General features: G+C 37.2%; 2 protein-coding genes across 13 annotated transcripts in view; both read left to right on the top strand.

Annotated features, from left to right (window-relative positions):
- LOC108330556 (BEACH domain-containing protein B) overlaps positions 1–18,821 on the top strand; it is a 53,395-nt gene that overhangs the window by 25,131 nt on the left and 9,443 nt on the right. For 9 of the 12 annotated variants that reach the window (XM_052875860.1, XM_052875861.1, XM_052875865.1 and 6 more), the window contains 17 exons: positions 1,996–2,251; positions 2,639–2,824; positions 2,899–3,117; positions 3,214–3,393; positions 3,948–4,060; positions 4,174–4,635; positions 4,883–5,096; positions 5,615–5,836; positions 5,952–6,416; positions 6,505–6,828; positions 6,947–7,399; positions 7,478–7,524; positions 7,629–7,722; positions 13,760–13,966; positions 15,742–15,867; positions 15,975–16,346; positions 16,443–16,680. In XM_052875860.1, coding sequence (XP_052731820.1) covers positions 1,996–2,251; positions 2,639–2,824; positions 2,899–3,117; positions 3,214–3,393; positions 3,948–4,060; positions 4,174–4,635; positions 4,883–5,096; positions 5,615–5,836; positions 5,952–6,416; positions 6,505–6,828; positions 6,947–7,399; positions 7,478–7,524; positions 7,629–7,722; positions 13,760–13,966; positions 15,742–15,867; positions 15,975–16,346; positions 16,443–16,680 — 4,178 coding nt within the window. Of the gene's footprint in view, positions 1–1,995; positions 2,252–2,638; positions 2,825–2,898; positions 3,118–3,213; positions 3,394–3,947; positions 4,061–4,173; positions 4,636–4,882; positions 5,097–5,614; positions 5,837–5,951; positions 6,417–6,504; positions 6,829–6,946; positions 7,400–7,477; positions 7,525–7,628; positions 7,723–10,424; positions 10,872–13,759; positions 13,967–15,741; positions 15,868–15,974; positions 16,347–16,442; positions 16,681–18,821 lie in introns of those variants that run through there. The other 3 variants (XM_052875867.1, XM_052875864.1, XM_052875868.1) reach the window with 3 other exon arrangements.
- Positions 11,085–11,986, top strand: LOC128196107 (uncharacterized). Its single transcript, XM_052875871.1, has 2 exons — positions 11,085–11,625; positions 11,868–11,986. The coding sequence occupies exons 1-2, from the start codon at positions 11,085–11,087 to the stop codon at positions 11,915–11,917; spliced, it is 591 nt and encodes a 196-aa protein (XP_052731831.1). The 3' UTR covers positions 11,918–11,986.

Here is an 18,821-nt window from a genome sequence, read left to right as displayed (position 1 = left end):
ACATCTCGAGTGTGAGAGTAGAATTAATGGGTGGTCCGATAGTGGTCTGACAACGGGTGGAACAAAATGCCTACATAGATCTCGCTAGGATAGACTCCAACCATGACTCTGATACCATATTAGAAAGTGGTTTTAAGCCTAACTCAACCCCGCAAAACCGGCTTGTAAGGTGAGGTTTGCACCCCACTTATATATATATATATTATAATTTGGCCTTATCTCTAGTTGACGTGGGACTTCCAACAACTTTCAATACACCTTCCTCACTCCAAGACATCTATATGTTGAACTTTGAACTAGACATTAATGAGTGATTCGATAGCGGCTCCATAGCAAGTGCAACAATAAACCTTGTTAGATATTGTTAGTTACAATATCATGTGTATTTGGGCTTAGCCCATATTTTTCTTTATTATTCATTATAAATATATTACTCTATGTGTATTTTCTACACAAGGGAATTAGCCCTAACCCTAATTTTCACTACTTTCAACATAATATCTAGAACTAGGGTTTTTTAGTAATCCATACACAATTTTTTTTTGTTGGTAATCACAACTACAACAATCGCCAGAATAAACATCAATGCTGCCGTCATATTAATCAAATCGTCTGGGTCAGACGACCGCCACACCACAAAAACCTCCTTCATTAGAGCATCCACGCGCCCTCACTTGCCATTCAAAGCCATCCAGTTGCTCGCTTTTGTTGCCGTACATGGCAGTGCTTTACTCCTCTCCAGTAGTGATCACCTGCGGCGAGATCGCCTCCTCTTCCTCTTTTTGGATTTGTGCTTGTTGACTTGATTGGAGAACCTTGAATTTTAGGTTTTTCTCTCTTCTCTTCATCCATGGTTTTGATGACTTCAACCTCTACTATTACCCCTGTTTCCACCAATTCGTCTTATTTGTCAATCTACACTAATTATGTTAATAGACATCTATCAATTGACAAATTAGATGACACTAATTATGAGACTTGAGCATTATACATTGAACTTTGACTTAATAGTCAGAGGCATGTTGAAGATATTTTTTCCTATTTCCTATGGAGATATTTAGAATAGTTTTTATCCTAATAATCTGCTATTTACAACACTTTCCCTCAGGTTGGTAAGTGAATATTAGTGATTCTCAATTTCTTGACAAGATCTTGGAATATATCTTAAGGAAGCCCTTTAGTGAATATTTTCGATTTTATGTTGTCAAGATATTTTAGGAAGTTTCATATTTTATTCTTATTGGTTTGAATTATGTATGTTGGCTGCATCTTAGTTTATTACTAGTGTATCAATTCCACAATGTCATGGATTTGTTTCCTAGAATAGGCCGGGCTTGTTTCCTAACTGATCCAATCAATGTATGTATGTATATATATATATATATATATATATATATATATATATATGTATATATGTATGTATGTACGTAATGAGACTGAATAAGAGAGAAATTAATTTCTTCTAAACTGGAGACAAATTACTATGCTTATTGTCCCTTTTCCATTCTTTTTCTTGTTGAGTTCATCCTCTTGTAAAAATTAAGTTAATCTTGCTGGAAAACTTGCATTTCGGATATTTGTTTTTGGAAGTCTCACATCAACTAGAGAAAAAACTAATTATCGGGCTATTATCATACCATGGTATGAGGTGGTTGTGTTGGAAGTTCCACATTGACTAGTGATTAGGCTAGTTTAGAGTAAATAAGTAGGTACAATCCTCGTCTTACAAGCTAGTTTTGTAAGGTTTAATTATACTTAAAGTTCACTTCTTAACATTTGCAAACAACAATATCCTTGGCACTTTTCTACCTCAATAAAGTTCTTTTTCTAAGAAAACAAAATGTTCATTTTTTCTATGAAGAACCTATGAAAGTTATGTCTAAAGTTTCAGTTTGTACATTAACATGTAGATTGAAGGTTAAACAAATAGTTCTATGAAATCAGTTAATATATATTTGGTTCTTACGAGTGCTCATGATTTTTGGTTTGTCCTAGGGGATCTGAATCTATTAGATTGTTGAGCTTACAGTTCATAGGAAGGCTTTTGGTTGGCCTTCCAGTGGAGAAGAAGGGGTCAAGATTCTTTAACCTCCCAATGGGAAGACCCAGATCTATTTCCGATAGCCAAAGGAAAATCCGAATGCAACCAATCTTCTCAGCTATATCTGATAGACTGTTCTGCTTTCCACAGACTGACATTCTATGTGCCACTTTATTTGATGTTCTTCTTGGTGGTGCTAGCCCTAAACAGGTATAGGACATGTAGATCCCTCATTTTTTCTGTTAGTTCTGACATTTGCAAAACAGTATTTCAAGGATTAAATTGTGTGCCTGATAATGAGTTCAAGTGAATTAAGTGGCAAAGAAAGTTACTTTTAGCAAAATGAGAAGAAAAAAATGAACTTAACTTGTCCATAAGCTAAAATTAGTTCCAGCATGATCTAAATTGTTGAAGCTATTTCCTATTAGATTCTCCAAAATCTGGTCTTCAAATTATGTACAAGGTAATTTAATTTTTTCTTCGTATTTTATCTTTTAAAGTGCTCATGGAGAAGTTTCTTCCTAGCCAGCCCTTAGTCATTATGATTCTTATTTATGGTCACTCACTGCCAATTCTAATGGAAGTTCTTCTTTACAGGTTTTACAAAGACATAACCCCTTGGAGAGGGTGAGGAGCAAGGGTAGTCATTTTTTACTTCCTCAAATGCTACCTCTGATTTTCAGATATCTGTCTGGCTGTAAAAATGCACCCGCAAGAATGAAAGTAATAAAAGATTTACTTGACCTTCTTGATTCAAATGCTTCAAATATTGAAGCTTTTATGGTATGTTTTCTGAAAGGTCCTCTTGATTGTTAATAGGTGAAAAACTGTTTTCTAATTGATAATATTGTTAATAGGAATATGGGTGGAATGCTTGGTTAACATCATCTCTGAGGCTTGATGTGTTAAAAGATTATAATGCCAAATTATCTGATAAAGGTGACAATGAAAGGGATGAGCTGCACTTGGTGCGGAATTTGTATTCCCTTGTTCTCAGTCACTATTTGCATTCTGTAAAAGGTGGCTGGCAACAGATGGAAGAGACAGTCAATTTCCTTCTTATGCACTTTGAGAAAGTACGTTGAGAATCTCACTACACCTTTACATTATTTATTTTAATGATGCAAGAATGTGTAATGATGGTTACAATATCTTATTTTTAATCGTTGTAGGGTGGCCATTCATATAGATGTTTTCTTCGTGATATATATGAGGATTTGATTCAGAATCTAGTAGAGCTATCAGCTGCTGTTGACAGTATTTTCATTTCACAACCCTGTCGAGACAATACGCTATACCTTCTGAGATTGATTGATGAGATGCTGATCTCTGAAATTGATGAAGAACTCCCGGTAAAGGGTTTGCCTGCAATTTCCTTTTTGTTTGAATTATTCATTGTTTTAATAAATTTGATTTTATATTATGCGTGGCGGGTGGAATTTCCTTACAAAAGCATTGTGAAAAAAAATGAAATCAGTGTGACATAATCCAAAATTGGGCATATTTCTTGAAACTGCGATTAACATACTAGCATATAAATATGGAAACAGAAGAACAGTCGTATGAAAGCTAGGTAATCAACTGCACATTGGGAGTCACAAGTGCACCATCACAAAAAATGTTTGACAATGAATGAGGTTTTATGGACAAGTCCTGAAAATAACGATGGATTCTTCTCCCTGTATGTTTGAAGCTAAGAAATAAAGTAAAATCAATTTTTCTCCAAACCTCATTATCATATATATACATCTAAAGATACTATTCTATAAAACCTTTCAGCCTGCAGAATGAAATTTTCATTTGTATAATAGTATAGAGGTAACATATCGTACTTTGATTTCAAAGTACAACTGATGTTTGTAATCCATTTAACATGTTTTAGAAGAGTTCTATTTTTTTTTTACAGTTTCTTGGAAGTGACTTCGATTTTCATGTTGATTTGGAAATGGAACAACACAAGGAGTACAGTACTGCCTTAAAAGAAGTATTGATAGAAGAAGCTGACGTTCAAACATCTAGGTATGAAAATGCAGATCTTTGTTTCCCCTTGGCACTATTTGCCCAATGAAAACGAATATTTAGTTCATGCATGATGTAAAGTACTTTTACAATTGGATTCTGTACGCTTTCAGTAAATCACAGAATTCTAATCAGCCAATACCAAAAGATGATACAATGGAGGAAAAGTGGTGGAATCTTTATGACAAATTGTGGGTTGTTATTGGCAAGATGAATGGTAAAGGATCCAGCAATATGTTAGCTAAATCATCAGCATTGGTTGGACCGTCTCTTGGTCAAAGGGCACGTGGTTTGGTTGAGTCCTTAAACATTCCTGCTGCTGAAGTGGCTGCAGTTGTTGTAGCGGGAGGGATTGGTACTGCTTTGACTGCAAAGCCTAACAAAAGTGTTGATAAAGCTATGGTTTTACGAGGGGAGAGGTGTCCTAGAATTATTTATCGCCTTGTTATTCTGTATTTGTGTAAGTCTTCTTTGGAAAGGGCATCACGGTGTGTTCACCAGTTTATCTCACTTTTACCTTGCCTTTTAAATGCTGATGACGAGCAAAGCAAAAGCAGGCTGCAACTTATTATCTGGTAACATTTCTACTGAATACTTACATCATGTTTATAGCCTTTTCACCCCTAACACACAATTGAAGTATGTGTTTTTTCATGGGAGGAAGATTTTTCCAATTGGGAATTTTGACCTCAACAAGATATATTTCCTGCTGATTGTAATGCCGCAGGGTGTTTCTGGCCACAAAATTCTACAAAAAGCAGACTCAAAGTGATTTCTCTGGTTACGATATTAAAAATTAACTTCTGGTTTGGATGTTTGTAGGACACTGCTTTTTGTTAGGACACAGTATGGAACATTGGATGACGGTGTTCGTTTCCATCTTTTATCACATTTGATACGGGAGACGGTCAATATTGGAAAATCAATGCTTGCTACTAGCCTTGCTAGCCGAGACGATGCCTCGGATCCTAGCTACAATTCAAAAGATTCATCATCTATTCAAAATATAATACAAAAGGATCGAGTTCTGACAGCGGTATGTCTGAAAATATATTGTCAAATACTTACATCAATTTCTTTGATACTTTTTTCTCTCTTTTTTTAGGGGAGCGGGTGTTGTCAAATTCATTGATAGAATTTTATATAAGTTGTTGATTATGTGTTTGTGTTTCCAATGATTTAAAAAGTGTGTTAATGCACAAGACATTTCTAAGCTATGGGTTCAAAATTAACCCATTGGTTTTGCAAGAAATATATCGTATATTAAGTTATCAGCATTCAACTTATTTGATGACTATCAGTTATAAACTAATTAAGGTCATTCCAGGAACTGAAATGCATTTGAAAACCTTTGGTCAAACGATGCATACAATGTGTTCATACTTGTTAATCTACTGATCAATTTTAAATTTTATATTACCTATTAGTTTCTTTCCATTCTATACCATTGATCCATGAAGTCATCTTAAATATGAGTGATTACTTTGGCTATGGTTAATGAATGTTTTGTTGCACGAGGCATTTTGTTGTCATCTGATGCCTTAAACTTTGCAGGTCAATGATGAGGCTAAATATATTAAGACATCTAATATGGACCGCTCCCAGCAGATACAGGAACTTCGTTCTAGAATAGATGAAAACTCCTCGGGAGAATTTAGCTGCAAGAAAGTTTTTGAAGATGATATACAAAGCAGCTTGAACTCTGTTATTGCTTCAGATGATAGCAGAATAGCTGAATTCCAGCTGACTTCTGAGGAAAAGCAGCAAAATGTCGCTGTAGGCATAATATTCATTGTTTTTCATTTACGCATTTGTTAACCCTGCTTTTTCTTATAAAAGATGTTAAATTTAATCAGTATGCTTGTTAAAAAATAGGGTTGCTTTTATACAGGAAAAATGGATACACATGTTTCGTTCCTTAATTGATGAGAGGGGTCCATGGTCTGCTAAACCTTTCCCAAATACTGTTGTAACACACTGGAAACTTGATAAGATAGAAGACACATGGCGACGCAGGCCAAAACTAAGGCAAAATTATCATTTTGATGAAAATCTGTGTAGTCCTCTTTCTGCCACTGGTAGTGGGGTTGCTACTCCTGTTAATGAGAGTAATCATGGTTTTGTGGTTACTATACCTGACCAAATGAAGCAGCTCTTACTGAAAGGGATAAGAAAAATAACTGATGAGGGAACTTCAGACACAAATGAAGCCACTACTGATATAAGTGGACAGAAGACTCCCGGTGATCATTCAGAATGCCAATCCTCAGACTTAACAAAAGATATCAGTGACAGAAAGGATATTGTGCAAGAACGAAAAGATACTTCCTCTTCTCCTGAAACAGAAGTTAGTGAGGTATGTGGTAGGAAGGAATATGGTCTCTTTGTATTGATAGGTTGTCTGAAACACTGTTGCTGATATCATGCCTAATTTCGATTTTCAGGTGCTTGTTTCAATTCCTTGTGTTCTTGTGACCCCAAAGAGAAAATTAGCTGGTCATTTGGCAGTGATGAAAAATGTTTTACATTTCTCTGCTCAATTTTTGGTAGAGGGTACTGGTGGGTCATCTGTTTTTAAAAACTTCGATGCCTCAATTAATTCTGATCTCACCAAGTCTGATGTAAAACATAGATCATATAAGTGGCATGTTTCTGGTATGGATCCCCAAAAGGGAACAGCAGTTGGTCATGCAGAACTGATAAATGGAAATGGATCTATTAAACTTATGAGATGTGTTAAACGGCATCGAAGATGGAGTGTTGCCAAGGTTGGTTTGCTGGTTTCATTTTCTTTGCATGTTCTATTGCATTATACTTGTTGAATATTGATTATCTATTTTTTCCTTTTCTTTTGGATGATTCTTTGTCTGGTTATGATCTTATTAGATAAAAGCTGTTCATTGGACGCGGTATTTGCTCAGATACACTGCCATAGAGATTTTCTTTAGCGATTCAGTTGCCCCTGTGTTTTTAAACTTTGCATCCATGAAGGATGCAAAAGATATAGGAAACTTGATAGTTACTACAAGAAACGAATATTCAATTCCCAAGGGAAGTGGAAGGGATAAAAGTGGATCTATAAGTTTTGTTGATCGGCGAGTGGCACAGGAAATGGCAGAAACTGCCAGAGAAAACTGGAGGAGGAGGGAAATAACAAACTTTGAGTATTTAATGATTCTAAACACACTTGCTGGAAGATCTTACAATGATTTGACCCAATATCCCGTTTTTCCTTGGGTCTTGGCTGACCACTCATCAGAGGTTCTTGATTTTAACAAGTCATCTACATTTCGAGATCTCTCAAAGCCTGTTGGAGCACTTGATACAAAACGATTTGAGGTTAATGTTTAAAATATAAGTCAGTTTGATCTATTATCATTATTATTATCATTCTTATTGTATGCTTCTTATATTTAGGTATTTGAAGATAGATACCGTAATTTTTGTGATCCTGATATACCCAGGTAATTGGTCTGTTTTGATCTAAGAACTTTAGTGATCCTTTTTTTATTGCGTATATAAGATAGATAACTTTGTCTAATGTATTAGTGTTTGTCTATTGATGCAGTTTCTACTATGGGTCTCATTACTCAAGTATGGGCATTGTGCTTTATTACCTTCTTAGATTAGAGCCCTTTACATCTCTTCACCGTAATCTGCAGGTATCACAACTAACAACCTATTTTAAATTTTATTGCCTACTACTTTTAGTATAGTCACAAATGTCTTGCAATCAATGTACTGTCGTCCTTTAAACCATACAGGAATTTAAAAATGCTTACTCTTTCAACAACTTTAATACGTGGCTTCTAATTTGCACATCTTCAATTATTGGCACTCAGTTTATTATGTGATATAGAGAAAGGACCCTGTGTAGTATTAAACATTGTACTTTCAAGGTGATAGGCAACAAAATCCTTTTTCAAAGACGAGGTATTGTTTAAGTCATCTAGACTTCTTTAACTGAGGAATAAAATATAATTTTGGCTTATCTTGGGAACCATGGAATTTCACATCCAACTCATGATAAATGAATCTTAATTATTCCAAATCTCAAAATTAGTGTCATTTGATCCTGATCCTCCACTGTTATAGTTTGATCTTGATTGGCATGTTAGAATCCTTCAAAGGTACTAGCTCCACTTCCAATAACTTTTGCCATCAAATCAGTAGGGACCCACCACATTTATAAGATCATTAGGATTATTGCCTCAGCCATTGAAGAAAAAAAAGGAAACTTGGGATGGACTCAAAGGGTCTGTGACCTTGTTTGTGGCGGTGGGGGTGTTTGTAGTTGGAGCATTATCCATGAGCTGCGCTGATGATGGTGGTGCGTGACATTTTTTATTGGTGACGTAATTGTTGTTGTTGTGATCGTCAATATGAGAGACACCTTTTTGTCCCTCCACTATCTTTAAGTATGGCAGTGGCAGCCGAAATAGAGCCTTTAATATCAAGAGCTTTGGAATCAACTTGAATAATGAGAGGGAATACATAAATATATTAGTAATTGTTAGATGTTAAGATGTGTGTTTCTGTTAATTGGGCTCGGCCCATTCTGTATTAAGGGCATTGGCCCATATCTTACATTATAAATAAACTACCCTATGTGTATGCAAAAGACACAAGGGATATTTTCTCCCAATCTTCTCTATTTCTCACATGGTATCTAGAGCATAGGATTAGTTCCAACCAACTCCACGGTCTCCAGCACACATCATCGCCGCTGCCGCCGCCATCGCTGTCTTCGTCATCGCTGTCACCGCCGCAACCGCCGCCGCCACCGTCGCCGGAGTTCCAGAATCGACTAACGACCACACCATCGGAATCGTCTCGGCCGGGCGACCACCGTGGTACAAAGATTGCGGCGAACGGACCACCCACGCGCTTCCACGCGTCGCCGCCACAGTCGTCGACGCTGCCGCTTCCCGCCGCGCGTGCCGGCGCGTCGCCGGAGAGTTCCGTCGCCGATCAGAACCGCCGTGATCGCCTCCTCGTCCTCTTTCTGGATCTGTGGTCGTTGCGTCAATCAGAGCACTTTGGATTTTTAGGGTTTCTCCTTCTCCATGGCATCTTCCTTGTCTACAAACACCTCTGTTGGTGGCTCATCTTCTGATCCCTCAATATACACCAATTATGTGAATGTACACTTGTCCATTGACAAGTTAGATGGCACAAATCATGCAACATGGGCGTCCGACATCAAACTTTGGTTGAAGAGTCAGGGGTACTTAGATCACCTTACTCAAAATGTGACTACTGCTACCACAGATGACACTTCCTGCTGGATGAAAATTGATGCTCAGTTATGCATTGTTATAAAGTCCACCATTCACTCCTCACTGAATCAAATGTTTCGATCATATGAAACATGTTTAGAAGTATGGGCACAAGCGAAGTTGTTATACACAAATGACACTGAACGCCTTTATGGTGTTTGTCAGGACCTATTAACTGTTATTGGTCCGTGCAATCATGGTCCCATGGCAGAATATTTGGGTAAAATTCATGCCCTTCATGATTTTAATGATATATTACCTCATACTTCCACTCCTACTGAAGAACTGGAACAACGATCAAAGTTCTTCATGTTGTTGGCATTATACGGACTCTCTGATAATGTCTCTCATGTCCGTGATCAGATTTTGGGTTCTCCTGCATACCCAACTTTACTACTACTTGTTTTGCTCTTTTGCGTATACCGAGCAAACCAATCACTGAGACATCTCCTCATATTGATGATTCCTCAGTTATGGCTATCCAACGTGATGATCAAAGTCGGTCTCGCAAGCCAAGTAAAGGACGTCCAAAATGTGACCACTGTGGCAAGTTAGGCCACAAAATTGATCGATGTTATCCGCTTCATGGGCGTCCTCCTCGACCTGTAGCAATGGGTAATTCTGATCCATCTCCCCGATCACCGTCTGCAGACCATCCTACTTCATTTAATACCGTAGAAAAACCTGCAATCTTTAACGAATTTCTCAGATGGTATGAGGATCGTCAGCACTCTAGTTCCACTACATCTGCATCTGTTGCACGTACAGGTACACCTTTTGTTGGTTTGACTCACTTTCACTCCCTCGGACCTTGGGTCCTTGACTCAGGCGCCACCGATCATATCACTGGTAACAAGTCCTTGTTTTCTTCCTTGTCATGTCCGGATAATTTACCCTTGGTAACAATGGCTGATGGGTCTAGAGTCTCATCTCATGGTGTTGGTACTGTTGATATTTTTCCGTCCATATCTATTGATCATGTACTTTATGTTCCTGGGTCTCCCTTCAACTTATTGTTCATAAGTCGTCTAACTTGTACCCTTAACTGTGTTATTTCATTTACTAAAGATTCTGTTTGGTTGCAGGACCGGAGTTCGAAACACATGATTGACACAGGATGTGAGTCTCATGGCCTATACCATCTCCGCCCTTCTCCACATGTTGGCGTAATCATGGAGTCACCATCCCTTCTTCATGCTCAGTTAGGTCATCCTAGTCTTGCCAAACTACAACAACTTGTCCCGAGGTTGTCAAAATTATCAAGTTTGTCGTGTGAGTCTTGTCAATTAGGAAAGCATACTCGTAGTTCCTTTCCTCGTAGTGTCTCACAACGGGCGTCGTCCCCCTTTTCATTGGTTCATTCTGACATTTGGGGACCTAGTCGTGTTAAGTCCACTTTAGGTTTCTAGTATTTTGTTACTTTTATTGATGACTATTCCAGATGTACTTGGTTGTTTTTAATGAAGAATCGTTCTGATGTTTTTCCTATTTTTCAATGAAATAAAAACACAGTTTGGGGTTTCTATTCGAAATTTACGCAGTGATAATGGCGGTGAATACCTTTCTCAACCGTTTAAACATTTTATGGCTTCTCATGGCATTCTTCACCAAACCTCATGTGCTTATACCCCTCAACAAAATGGGGTGGCTGAGCGCAAGAATAAACACCTTATTGAAACAACTCGTACTCTTCTAATTCATGGTCAAGTACCCTCACGTTTTTGGGGTGATGCAGTTCTCACGGCATGTTATCTTATAAACCGCTGCCATCTTCCGTCCTAGATAACAAAATCCCTCATTCTATCTTACTTCCTCAAGACCCTCTACATCCATTACCTCTTAGAGTTTTTGGGTCTACATGTTTTGTTCATGATTTTAGTCCTGGTCTTGATAAGTTATGTCCTAGGTCTCACAAATGTGTCTTCTTAGGATTTCCACGGTCACAAAAGGGCTATAAGTGTTTTTTCCCTTCCCTCAATCGTCATTTTATCTCTGCTGATGTCACTTTTGATGAATTTTCTTTTTACTTTTCACATCTATTTTCTAGTTTTGTACCTCCACCTGCTACTGTTGATATTCCTATTTTCTGTGATCCTCCTGGTGATGCTCCACCCATTTTGTCTCTTTCTTTAGACTCTCATTCACCACAGGATCGTCCTTCACCACCACCCCTTCAGGTTTATAGTCGCCGCAATTGTCTCCCTCGTGACTCACTTCCAGTGCCGCCTCCTGTGTCTCCTCCGGCTCCAGCAAATGAGTCTGATCTGCCTATTGCCCTCCGTAAAGGTATACGCTCTACCCGTAACCCTTCCCCCCATTATACTGTTCTTAGTTACCACAGATTATCTCCATTTTTTTTATACATGTCTCTCCTCCATTTCTTCTGTGTCAATTCCCAAGTCTGTGGGTGATGCCTTAACTCATCCTTGCTGGCGTCAAGCTATGCTGGATGAATTAAGTGCTTTACAGAAAAGTGGAACTTGGGAGCTTGTCCAATTACCATCTGGAAAGTCTGTTGTTGGTTGCAGGAGGGTGTATGATATCAAGGTTGACCCTGATGGCACTATTGATCGTCTGAAAGCTCGACTGGTTGCCAAAGGCTACACACAGATTTTTGGTTTGGATTATGGTGATACTTTTTCTCCAGTGGCAAAAATGACCTCTATTCGCCTATTCATTGCCATGGCCGCTCTTCGCCAATGGCCTCTTCACCAACTTGATTTCAAAAATGCTTTCCTTAATGGTGATTTGCATGAAGAAATTTATATGGAGCAACCGCCTGGCTTTGTTGCTCAGGGGGAGTCATCTGGATTGGTATGTCGTCTTCGCAAATCCTTATATGGCCTAAAATAGTCTCCTCGGGCCTGGTTTGGTAAATTCAGCTGTGTTGTTCAACAATTTGGTCTGTCTCGCAGTGAAGCGGATCATTCAGTGTTCTATCGCCACTCAAGTGCTGGATGTATCTACTTAATAGTGTATGTCGATGATATTGTTCTCACAAGAAGCGACTATCTTGGCATCTCTCAGATGAAAGAACACCTTTGTCATCATTTTCAAACCAAAGATCTTGGCAAACTCCGGTACTTTTTGGGTATTGAAGTAGCACAATCTAACACCGGTATTGTCATATCTCAGAGGAAGTATGTGTTAGACATCTTGGAGGAAACAGGGTTAATGAACTCTAAATCTGTTGAGACACCTATGGATCCTAACATCAAACTCCTACCAAATCAGGGGGAGCCTTTCTCAGATCCTGAATGGTACAGAAGATTAGTTGGTAAATTAAACTATCTTACTGTTACACGTCCTGACATTTCCTTCACAATTAACGTGGTGAGTCAATTTCTAAACTCCCCATGTGAAGACCATTGGGATGCAGTTGTTCGCATACTGAAGTATATTAAAGGATCACCTGGAAAAGGTTTGCTATATGGTCCCAACAACGATACAAAAATCGTTTGCTATTCAGATGCTGATTGGGCTGGTTCCCCTTCTGATAGGAGGTCTACTTCTGGATATTGTGTCTCTATTGGTGGCAACCTGATATCTTGGAAAAGTAAGAAGCAAAGTGTTGTGGCAAGGTCCAGCGCAGAAGCAGAATATAGAGCTATGGCATCAGCTACTTGGGAGCTTGTGTGGCTTAAACAATTACTTAGTGAATTGAAATTTGGAGATGTCACTCACATGACACTTATATGTGATAATCAAGCTGCTCTTCATATTAGCTCTAACCCTGTCTTCCATGAGAGAACCAAACACATTGAAGTTGATTGTCATTTTATTCGAGAAAAAATCATATTCGGAGATATCAAGACTGAGTTCGTTAACTCAAGCAACCAGTTGACAGACATATTCACTAAGTCCTTACAAGGACCTAGAATTGATTATCTTTGTAACAAGCTTGGAACATATGATTTATATGCTCCAGCTTGAGGGGGAGTGTTAGATGTTAAGATGTGTGTTAGCCCATTCTGTATTAAGGGCATTGATCCATATCTTATATTATAAATAAACTACCTTATGTGTATGCAAAAGACACAAGAAATATTTTTTCCCAATCTTCTCTATTTCTCACAGTAATAACGATAATGCTAATTACATTTTCAATTCCTCTATTTGTAACAATCACATCCTCTTAAAAAGGGAAATAAAATATGATGGAATGAATGTGAAGATTCTAGGGATATCTTTTTCCAATTACAATGGAGATTTTGGGATACTTTTATCCCAATAATCCCCTATTTACAGTGACTTGCGTATGCCCTTTTAGTATGAATCTTTTTTTTTCTTGGTGCTTAATTATGACAGACAATGGCTACATTCTTTTCCTTCTGCCTGTTTTGTCAATTGCTTTGTATTGGCTTTCTATATTTGCTGCATATCATGATTAATTTTTCTTATGCGTGATCATTGTTGTCAGGGTGGTAAATTTGATCACGCTGACCGTCTTTTTCAAAGCGTTGAGAGCACCTACAGAAATTGCCTTACAAATACTAGTGATGTGAAGGAGTTAATACCTGAATTCTTTTACATGCCAGAGTTTCTTGTCAATTCAAACTCTTATCATTTCGGAGTTAAACAGGATGGTGAACCTATTCTGGATGTTGGGCTGCCTCCCTGGGCTAAGGTACATAAATTTTGTAAAACTAACTAAATGCCCAAACAGTAGGTCTGTTTGTGCTAACCTTTTTATAGAAAAAAGTACTTTATTTTAATAAAATAATCACTTATTAGCAATTTTTTCATGTTTGGGAAAATTTAATTAAAAAGAAGCATAAAAAATTAAAAAGAAAACTGCTTTTTTGAAGCAATTCCAGGCAGTTTTATGCATTTTTCTTCAGCCTTTACAGTCACTTTTCTGATAAGCACAGCAAATGGACCTAATGTAATTATTGATATGTATCTTTTATATAACCATCTTACCTGAGATTGAAACATGTTTATTATACATGGTATGATGAGAATTATACAATGTCTATTTGTGATGACTCCCCTCTCCCAACTACCTCCGTCGTGTTTCCTCATCAAGGTTTATTGGATTTTATATTTTGAATTCAAAAACCTGAAAGGTGATCAGTATTATTTGTTTTGGTTTAGATTATCAATATTAGCAAAAATTCCACTTATTCCCTGAACCCTAACCCTACAAATGAAATTTTAAACAGCTTCAGCACATACTGGAAGCTTGCACCAAAAAGATTTGAGATGAATAATCCTGTTCAAATTTGCTATAAAAATTATATACAAGTTTTTTTATTTATCAGCCAAATTTATATACAAGTGATAGAAGAGAGATTTGGAATTCATACTTTCAAAGATTATAGAAATTCTAACCACCCAAAAAAGTAAAAAAAAAAAAAGATATGACATCCTTTTAAAGCTTACCTTTGCATATAGCACTTTACAATTAATCAACAAGAACTTCTTCAGCAAAGAATCCTTCAAATTTGGCTGTCTTGAATGACACTATGCATTACATTATCCCAACTCTGGGAAAATGTTTGATTTTCTCTTAATGAGGTTGTTGAACATGTAACAAATCTTGAACATTTGTCATTTTTTTACATGAGACCCAAAAAATATGAAAAATTAGGAAAAGGAAATCGTTTTGAATTGTTTTCTTTATTTTAATCCTTTTAGAATGAAATTAAAAATTTGAATCTTCTATTCAAACTTTGCATAGTGATAATGTTTGTGAGTACTTTTCATGTTCTTTAAAAAAAATTATTGTTTCTCATGACATTCTTAATCAAACTTTGTGCTTATACACCTCAATAAATTGGGTTGACCGAAGGCAGGAATAGATATCTTGTTGAAACAACTTGTACAATTTTAATCCATGGTGAGGTTGCTTAGCGTTTTTTGGGTGATGTTGTTCTTAGTGTATGTTATCTTATTAATCATATGTGATCAGATTGAGCTGTGCCTTTCTATCTAAAATTGTCATTAGAACATGTTCAACTCAAAACATGTAAAATAAAGTGATCATAATGACAACAACAATAATTAAAATATACAGTTTGGTTCTGTAAACATGTTACTTCTTTTTGACTATCATTTCTGAAAGTTCTGTCATTACAAAGTATTTCCCATAGTATTAAATTGCTAACAGGTTCACCGCACTGGAGTTGTCAATTTGCTAACTAATCATTTCTTGGGACAGATTTGGATATATGGTATTTAGTTAAGTGCTAGATTTGGACATACAATATTATATATCTACGTGCTAGTATATTAGATGTTTAAATCTTTTTTTCTTTTGTTCTCTTCTTGCACTGCAAGATGAAGCTATTATTAACCCTCTTTAATGCATGTTTCTGTTACTATTATATCTTTTTAATTCTGAAATATTTACATCAAACAGAACAATACAAGCCAAATATTTATAAATTATTTGCACAGGGTTCACCTGAAGAATTCATTAGGAGAAATCGGGAGGCCCTTGAAAGTGAGTATGTTAGCTCAAATCTTCACCACTGGATAGATTTGGTATTTGGTTACAAGCAACGTGGAAAACCTGCAGTAGAGGTATATCATGATAAACAAATTTTATGGCAATCAGAAGTAAATTAAAATTGGAAAAACTAAATTATTCTGTTTAGTTGGGTTGTTAAAATTTTAACATTGGATTATAGGCAGCGAACATCTTCTACTATTTGACTTATGAAGGTGCTGTTGATCTTGAAACAATGGAAGATGATTTGCAAAGAGCAGCTATTGAAGACCAGATAGCCAACTTTGGTCAGACTCCAATCCAGATATTTCGCAAGAAGCACCCAAGAAGAGGGCCACCTATTCCAATTGCGCATCCTCTGTACTTTGCTCCTGATTCTATCAGTTTGACTTCCATTGTATGTAATGCAAGTCAATGTCCATCTGCTTTACTGTATGTTAGTCTGATGGATACAAATATTGTCATAGTAAACGAGGGTCTCAACTTGTCTGTTAAGATGTGGTTGACAACTCAGCTGCAGTCTGGTGGAAATTTTACATTTTCTGGTTCCCAGGTTAGGCTTGGTGTCATTAGACACTGAAAAAAGTAGGACTTTTTTATTAAAGTTATGTTTGGTTTCAAGAGTAATGAAACAATCTCTAATTTTCAGCAGGATCCATTCTTTGGAGTTGGTGGATCTGACATTCTTTCTCCTCGCAAAATTGGGATTCCTGTGCCTGAAAACGTTGAACTTGGAGCTCAATGTTTTGCAACAATGCAGACACCCTCTGAGAATTTCTTAATATCATGTGGTAATTGGGAAAACAGTTTTCAGGTTATATCCTTAAGTGATGGCAGATTGGTACAGAGTATCCGACAGCACAAGGATGTGGTGAGCTGCGTTGCAGGTATGTATAATGGTTCGGATAGGATTCCTAATATGCTGAAGAGTGGCATGCATTCCTTAATCCAGTTACCTTTTGTTATCTTTCATACTCGATGAGGTGATATATAGATTTTTTTGCCTAGAGCCATACTTGCATAGTCATTATGATCATTGTTGTACTATGTGAAAATATCCAATACTGTATTTATTACGTGGCGCATTGATTACTTGTGAACTATGGAAATCGATATTGCTAGAAATCAGAGATCAGTCTCTACAATTAAGGGATTTGATTTATTCTTGTGTATTTTTTACTGATTTCTATTGTATTCTAACATGCAATTATACATAAGAAGGAATTTTGACAGATTATATTGTACTCTAATATGTCATTATATATAACATGTATGCGTGGACATGCAATGCACAACATTGAGATAAATTCTTTCGATATGGTATCACTAATTTAGGATCTGTTTTTTGGATCCTTTCTATCAAGACATTATCAGATGAACAGTACAACTCACAACTACTATATGTCCCGTTTCCCTATTGCTGACCTCTTTTAAAGGCTATGCCTCCGCAACCTGAGTTAGCATCCTCTGGAAAATACTGCAGTTTTAATTTTCAAAACTTGTAATCCCACTTTTAATCATCTCCACGTGCATTCTCATGCATTGTCTCTCAATGGTAAGTGTTTCTCACTTGCACACCAGATGAACATGTGTACCCTTTTCTGGGGAGGAGACCTATCATACAGGATAGCTAAGTTGCCAACCCTTTCGGTAACCCTCTCTAGACCTTTTGGCTTTGTGAGAAATAGAGAAGATTGGGAGAAAATATCCCTTGTGTCTTTTGTATACATATAGGGTAGTTTATTTATAATGTAAGATATGGGTCAATGCCCTTAATACAGAATGGGCTGAGCCCAATTAACAGAAACACACATCTTAACATTTAATACTCCCCCTCAAGCTGGAGCATATAAATCATATGTTCCAAGCTTGTTACAAAGATAATCAATTCTAGGTCCTTGTAAGGACTTAGTGAATATGTCTGTCAACTGGTTGCTTGAGTTAACGAACTCAGTCTTGATATCTCCGGATATGATTTTTTCTCGAATAAAATGACAATCAACTTCAATGTGCTTGGTTCTCTCATGAAAGACAGGGTTAGAGCTAATATGGAGAGTAGCTTGATTATCACATATAAGTGTCATGTGAGTGACATCTCCAAATTTCACAATTCACTAAGTAATAGTTTAAGCCACACAAGCTCGCAAGTAGCTGATGCCATAGCTTTATATTCTGCTTCTGCGCTGGACCTTGCCACAACACTTTGCTTCTTACTTTTCCAAGATATCAGGTTGCCACCAATAGAGACACAATATCCAGAAGTAGACCTCCTATCAGAAGGGGAACCAGCCCAATCAGCATCTGAATAGCAAACGATTTTTGTATCGTTGTTAGGACCATATAGCAAACCTTTTCCAGGTGATCCTTTAATATACTTCAGTATGCGAACATACGCATCCCAATGGTCTTCACATGAGGAGTTTAGGAATTGACTCACCACACTAATTGCGAAGGAAATGTCAGGACGTGTAACAGTAAGATAGTTTAATTTACCAACTAATCTTCTGTACCGTTCAGGATCTGAGAAAGGCTCCCCCTGATTTGGTAGGAGTTTGATGTTAGGATCCATAGGTGTCTCAACAGATTTAGAGTTCATTAACCCTGTTTCCTCCAAGATGTCTAACACATACTTCCTCTGAGATATGACAATACCGGTGTTAGATTGTGCTACTTCAATACCCAAAAAGTACCGGAGTTTGCCAAGATCTTTGGTTTGAAAATGATGACAAAGGTGTTCTTTCATCTGAGAGATGCCAAGATAGTCGCTTCCTGTGAGAACAATATCATCGACATACACTATTAAGTAGATACATCCAGCACTTGAGTGGCGATAGAACACTGAATGATCCGCTTCACTGCGAGACAGACCAAATTGTTGAACAACACAGCTGAATTTACCAAACCAGGCCCGAGGAGACTGTTTTAGGCCATATAAGGATTTGCGAAGACGACATACCAATCCAGATGACTCCCCCTGAGCAACAAAGCCAGGCGGTTGCTCCATATAAATTTCTTCATGCAAATCACC

This window comes from Vigna angularis, chromosome 4 (assembly GCF_016808095.1).
Source record: "Vigna angularis cultivar LongXiaoDou No.4 chromosome 4, ASM1680809v1, whole genome shotgun sequence".
Taxonomy (NCBI): domain Eukaryota; kingdom Viridiplantae; phylum Streptophyta; class Magnoliopsida; order Fabales; family Fabaceae; genus Vigna; species Vigna angularis.
Note: the sequence above shows the minus strand (reverse complement) of the source record. Positions and strands in the feature narration are given on the sequence as shown.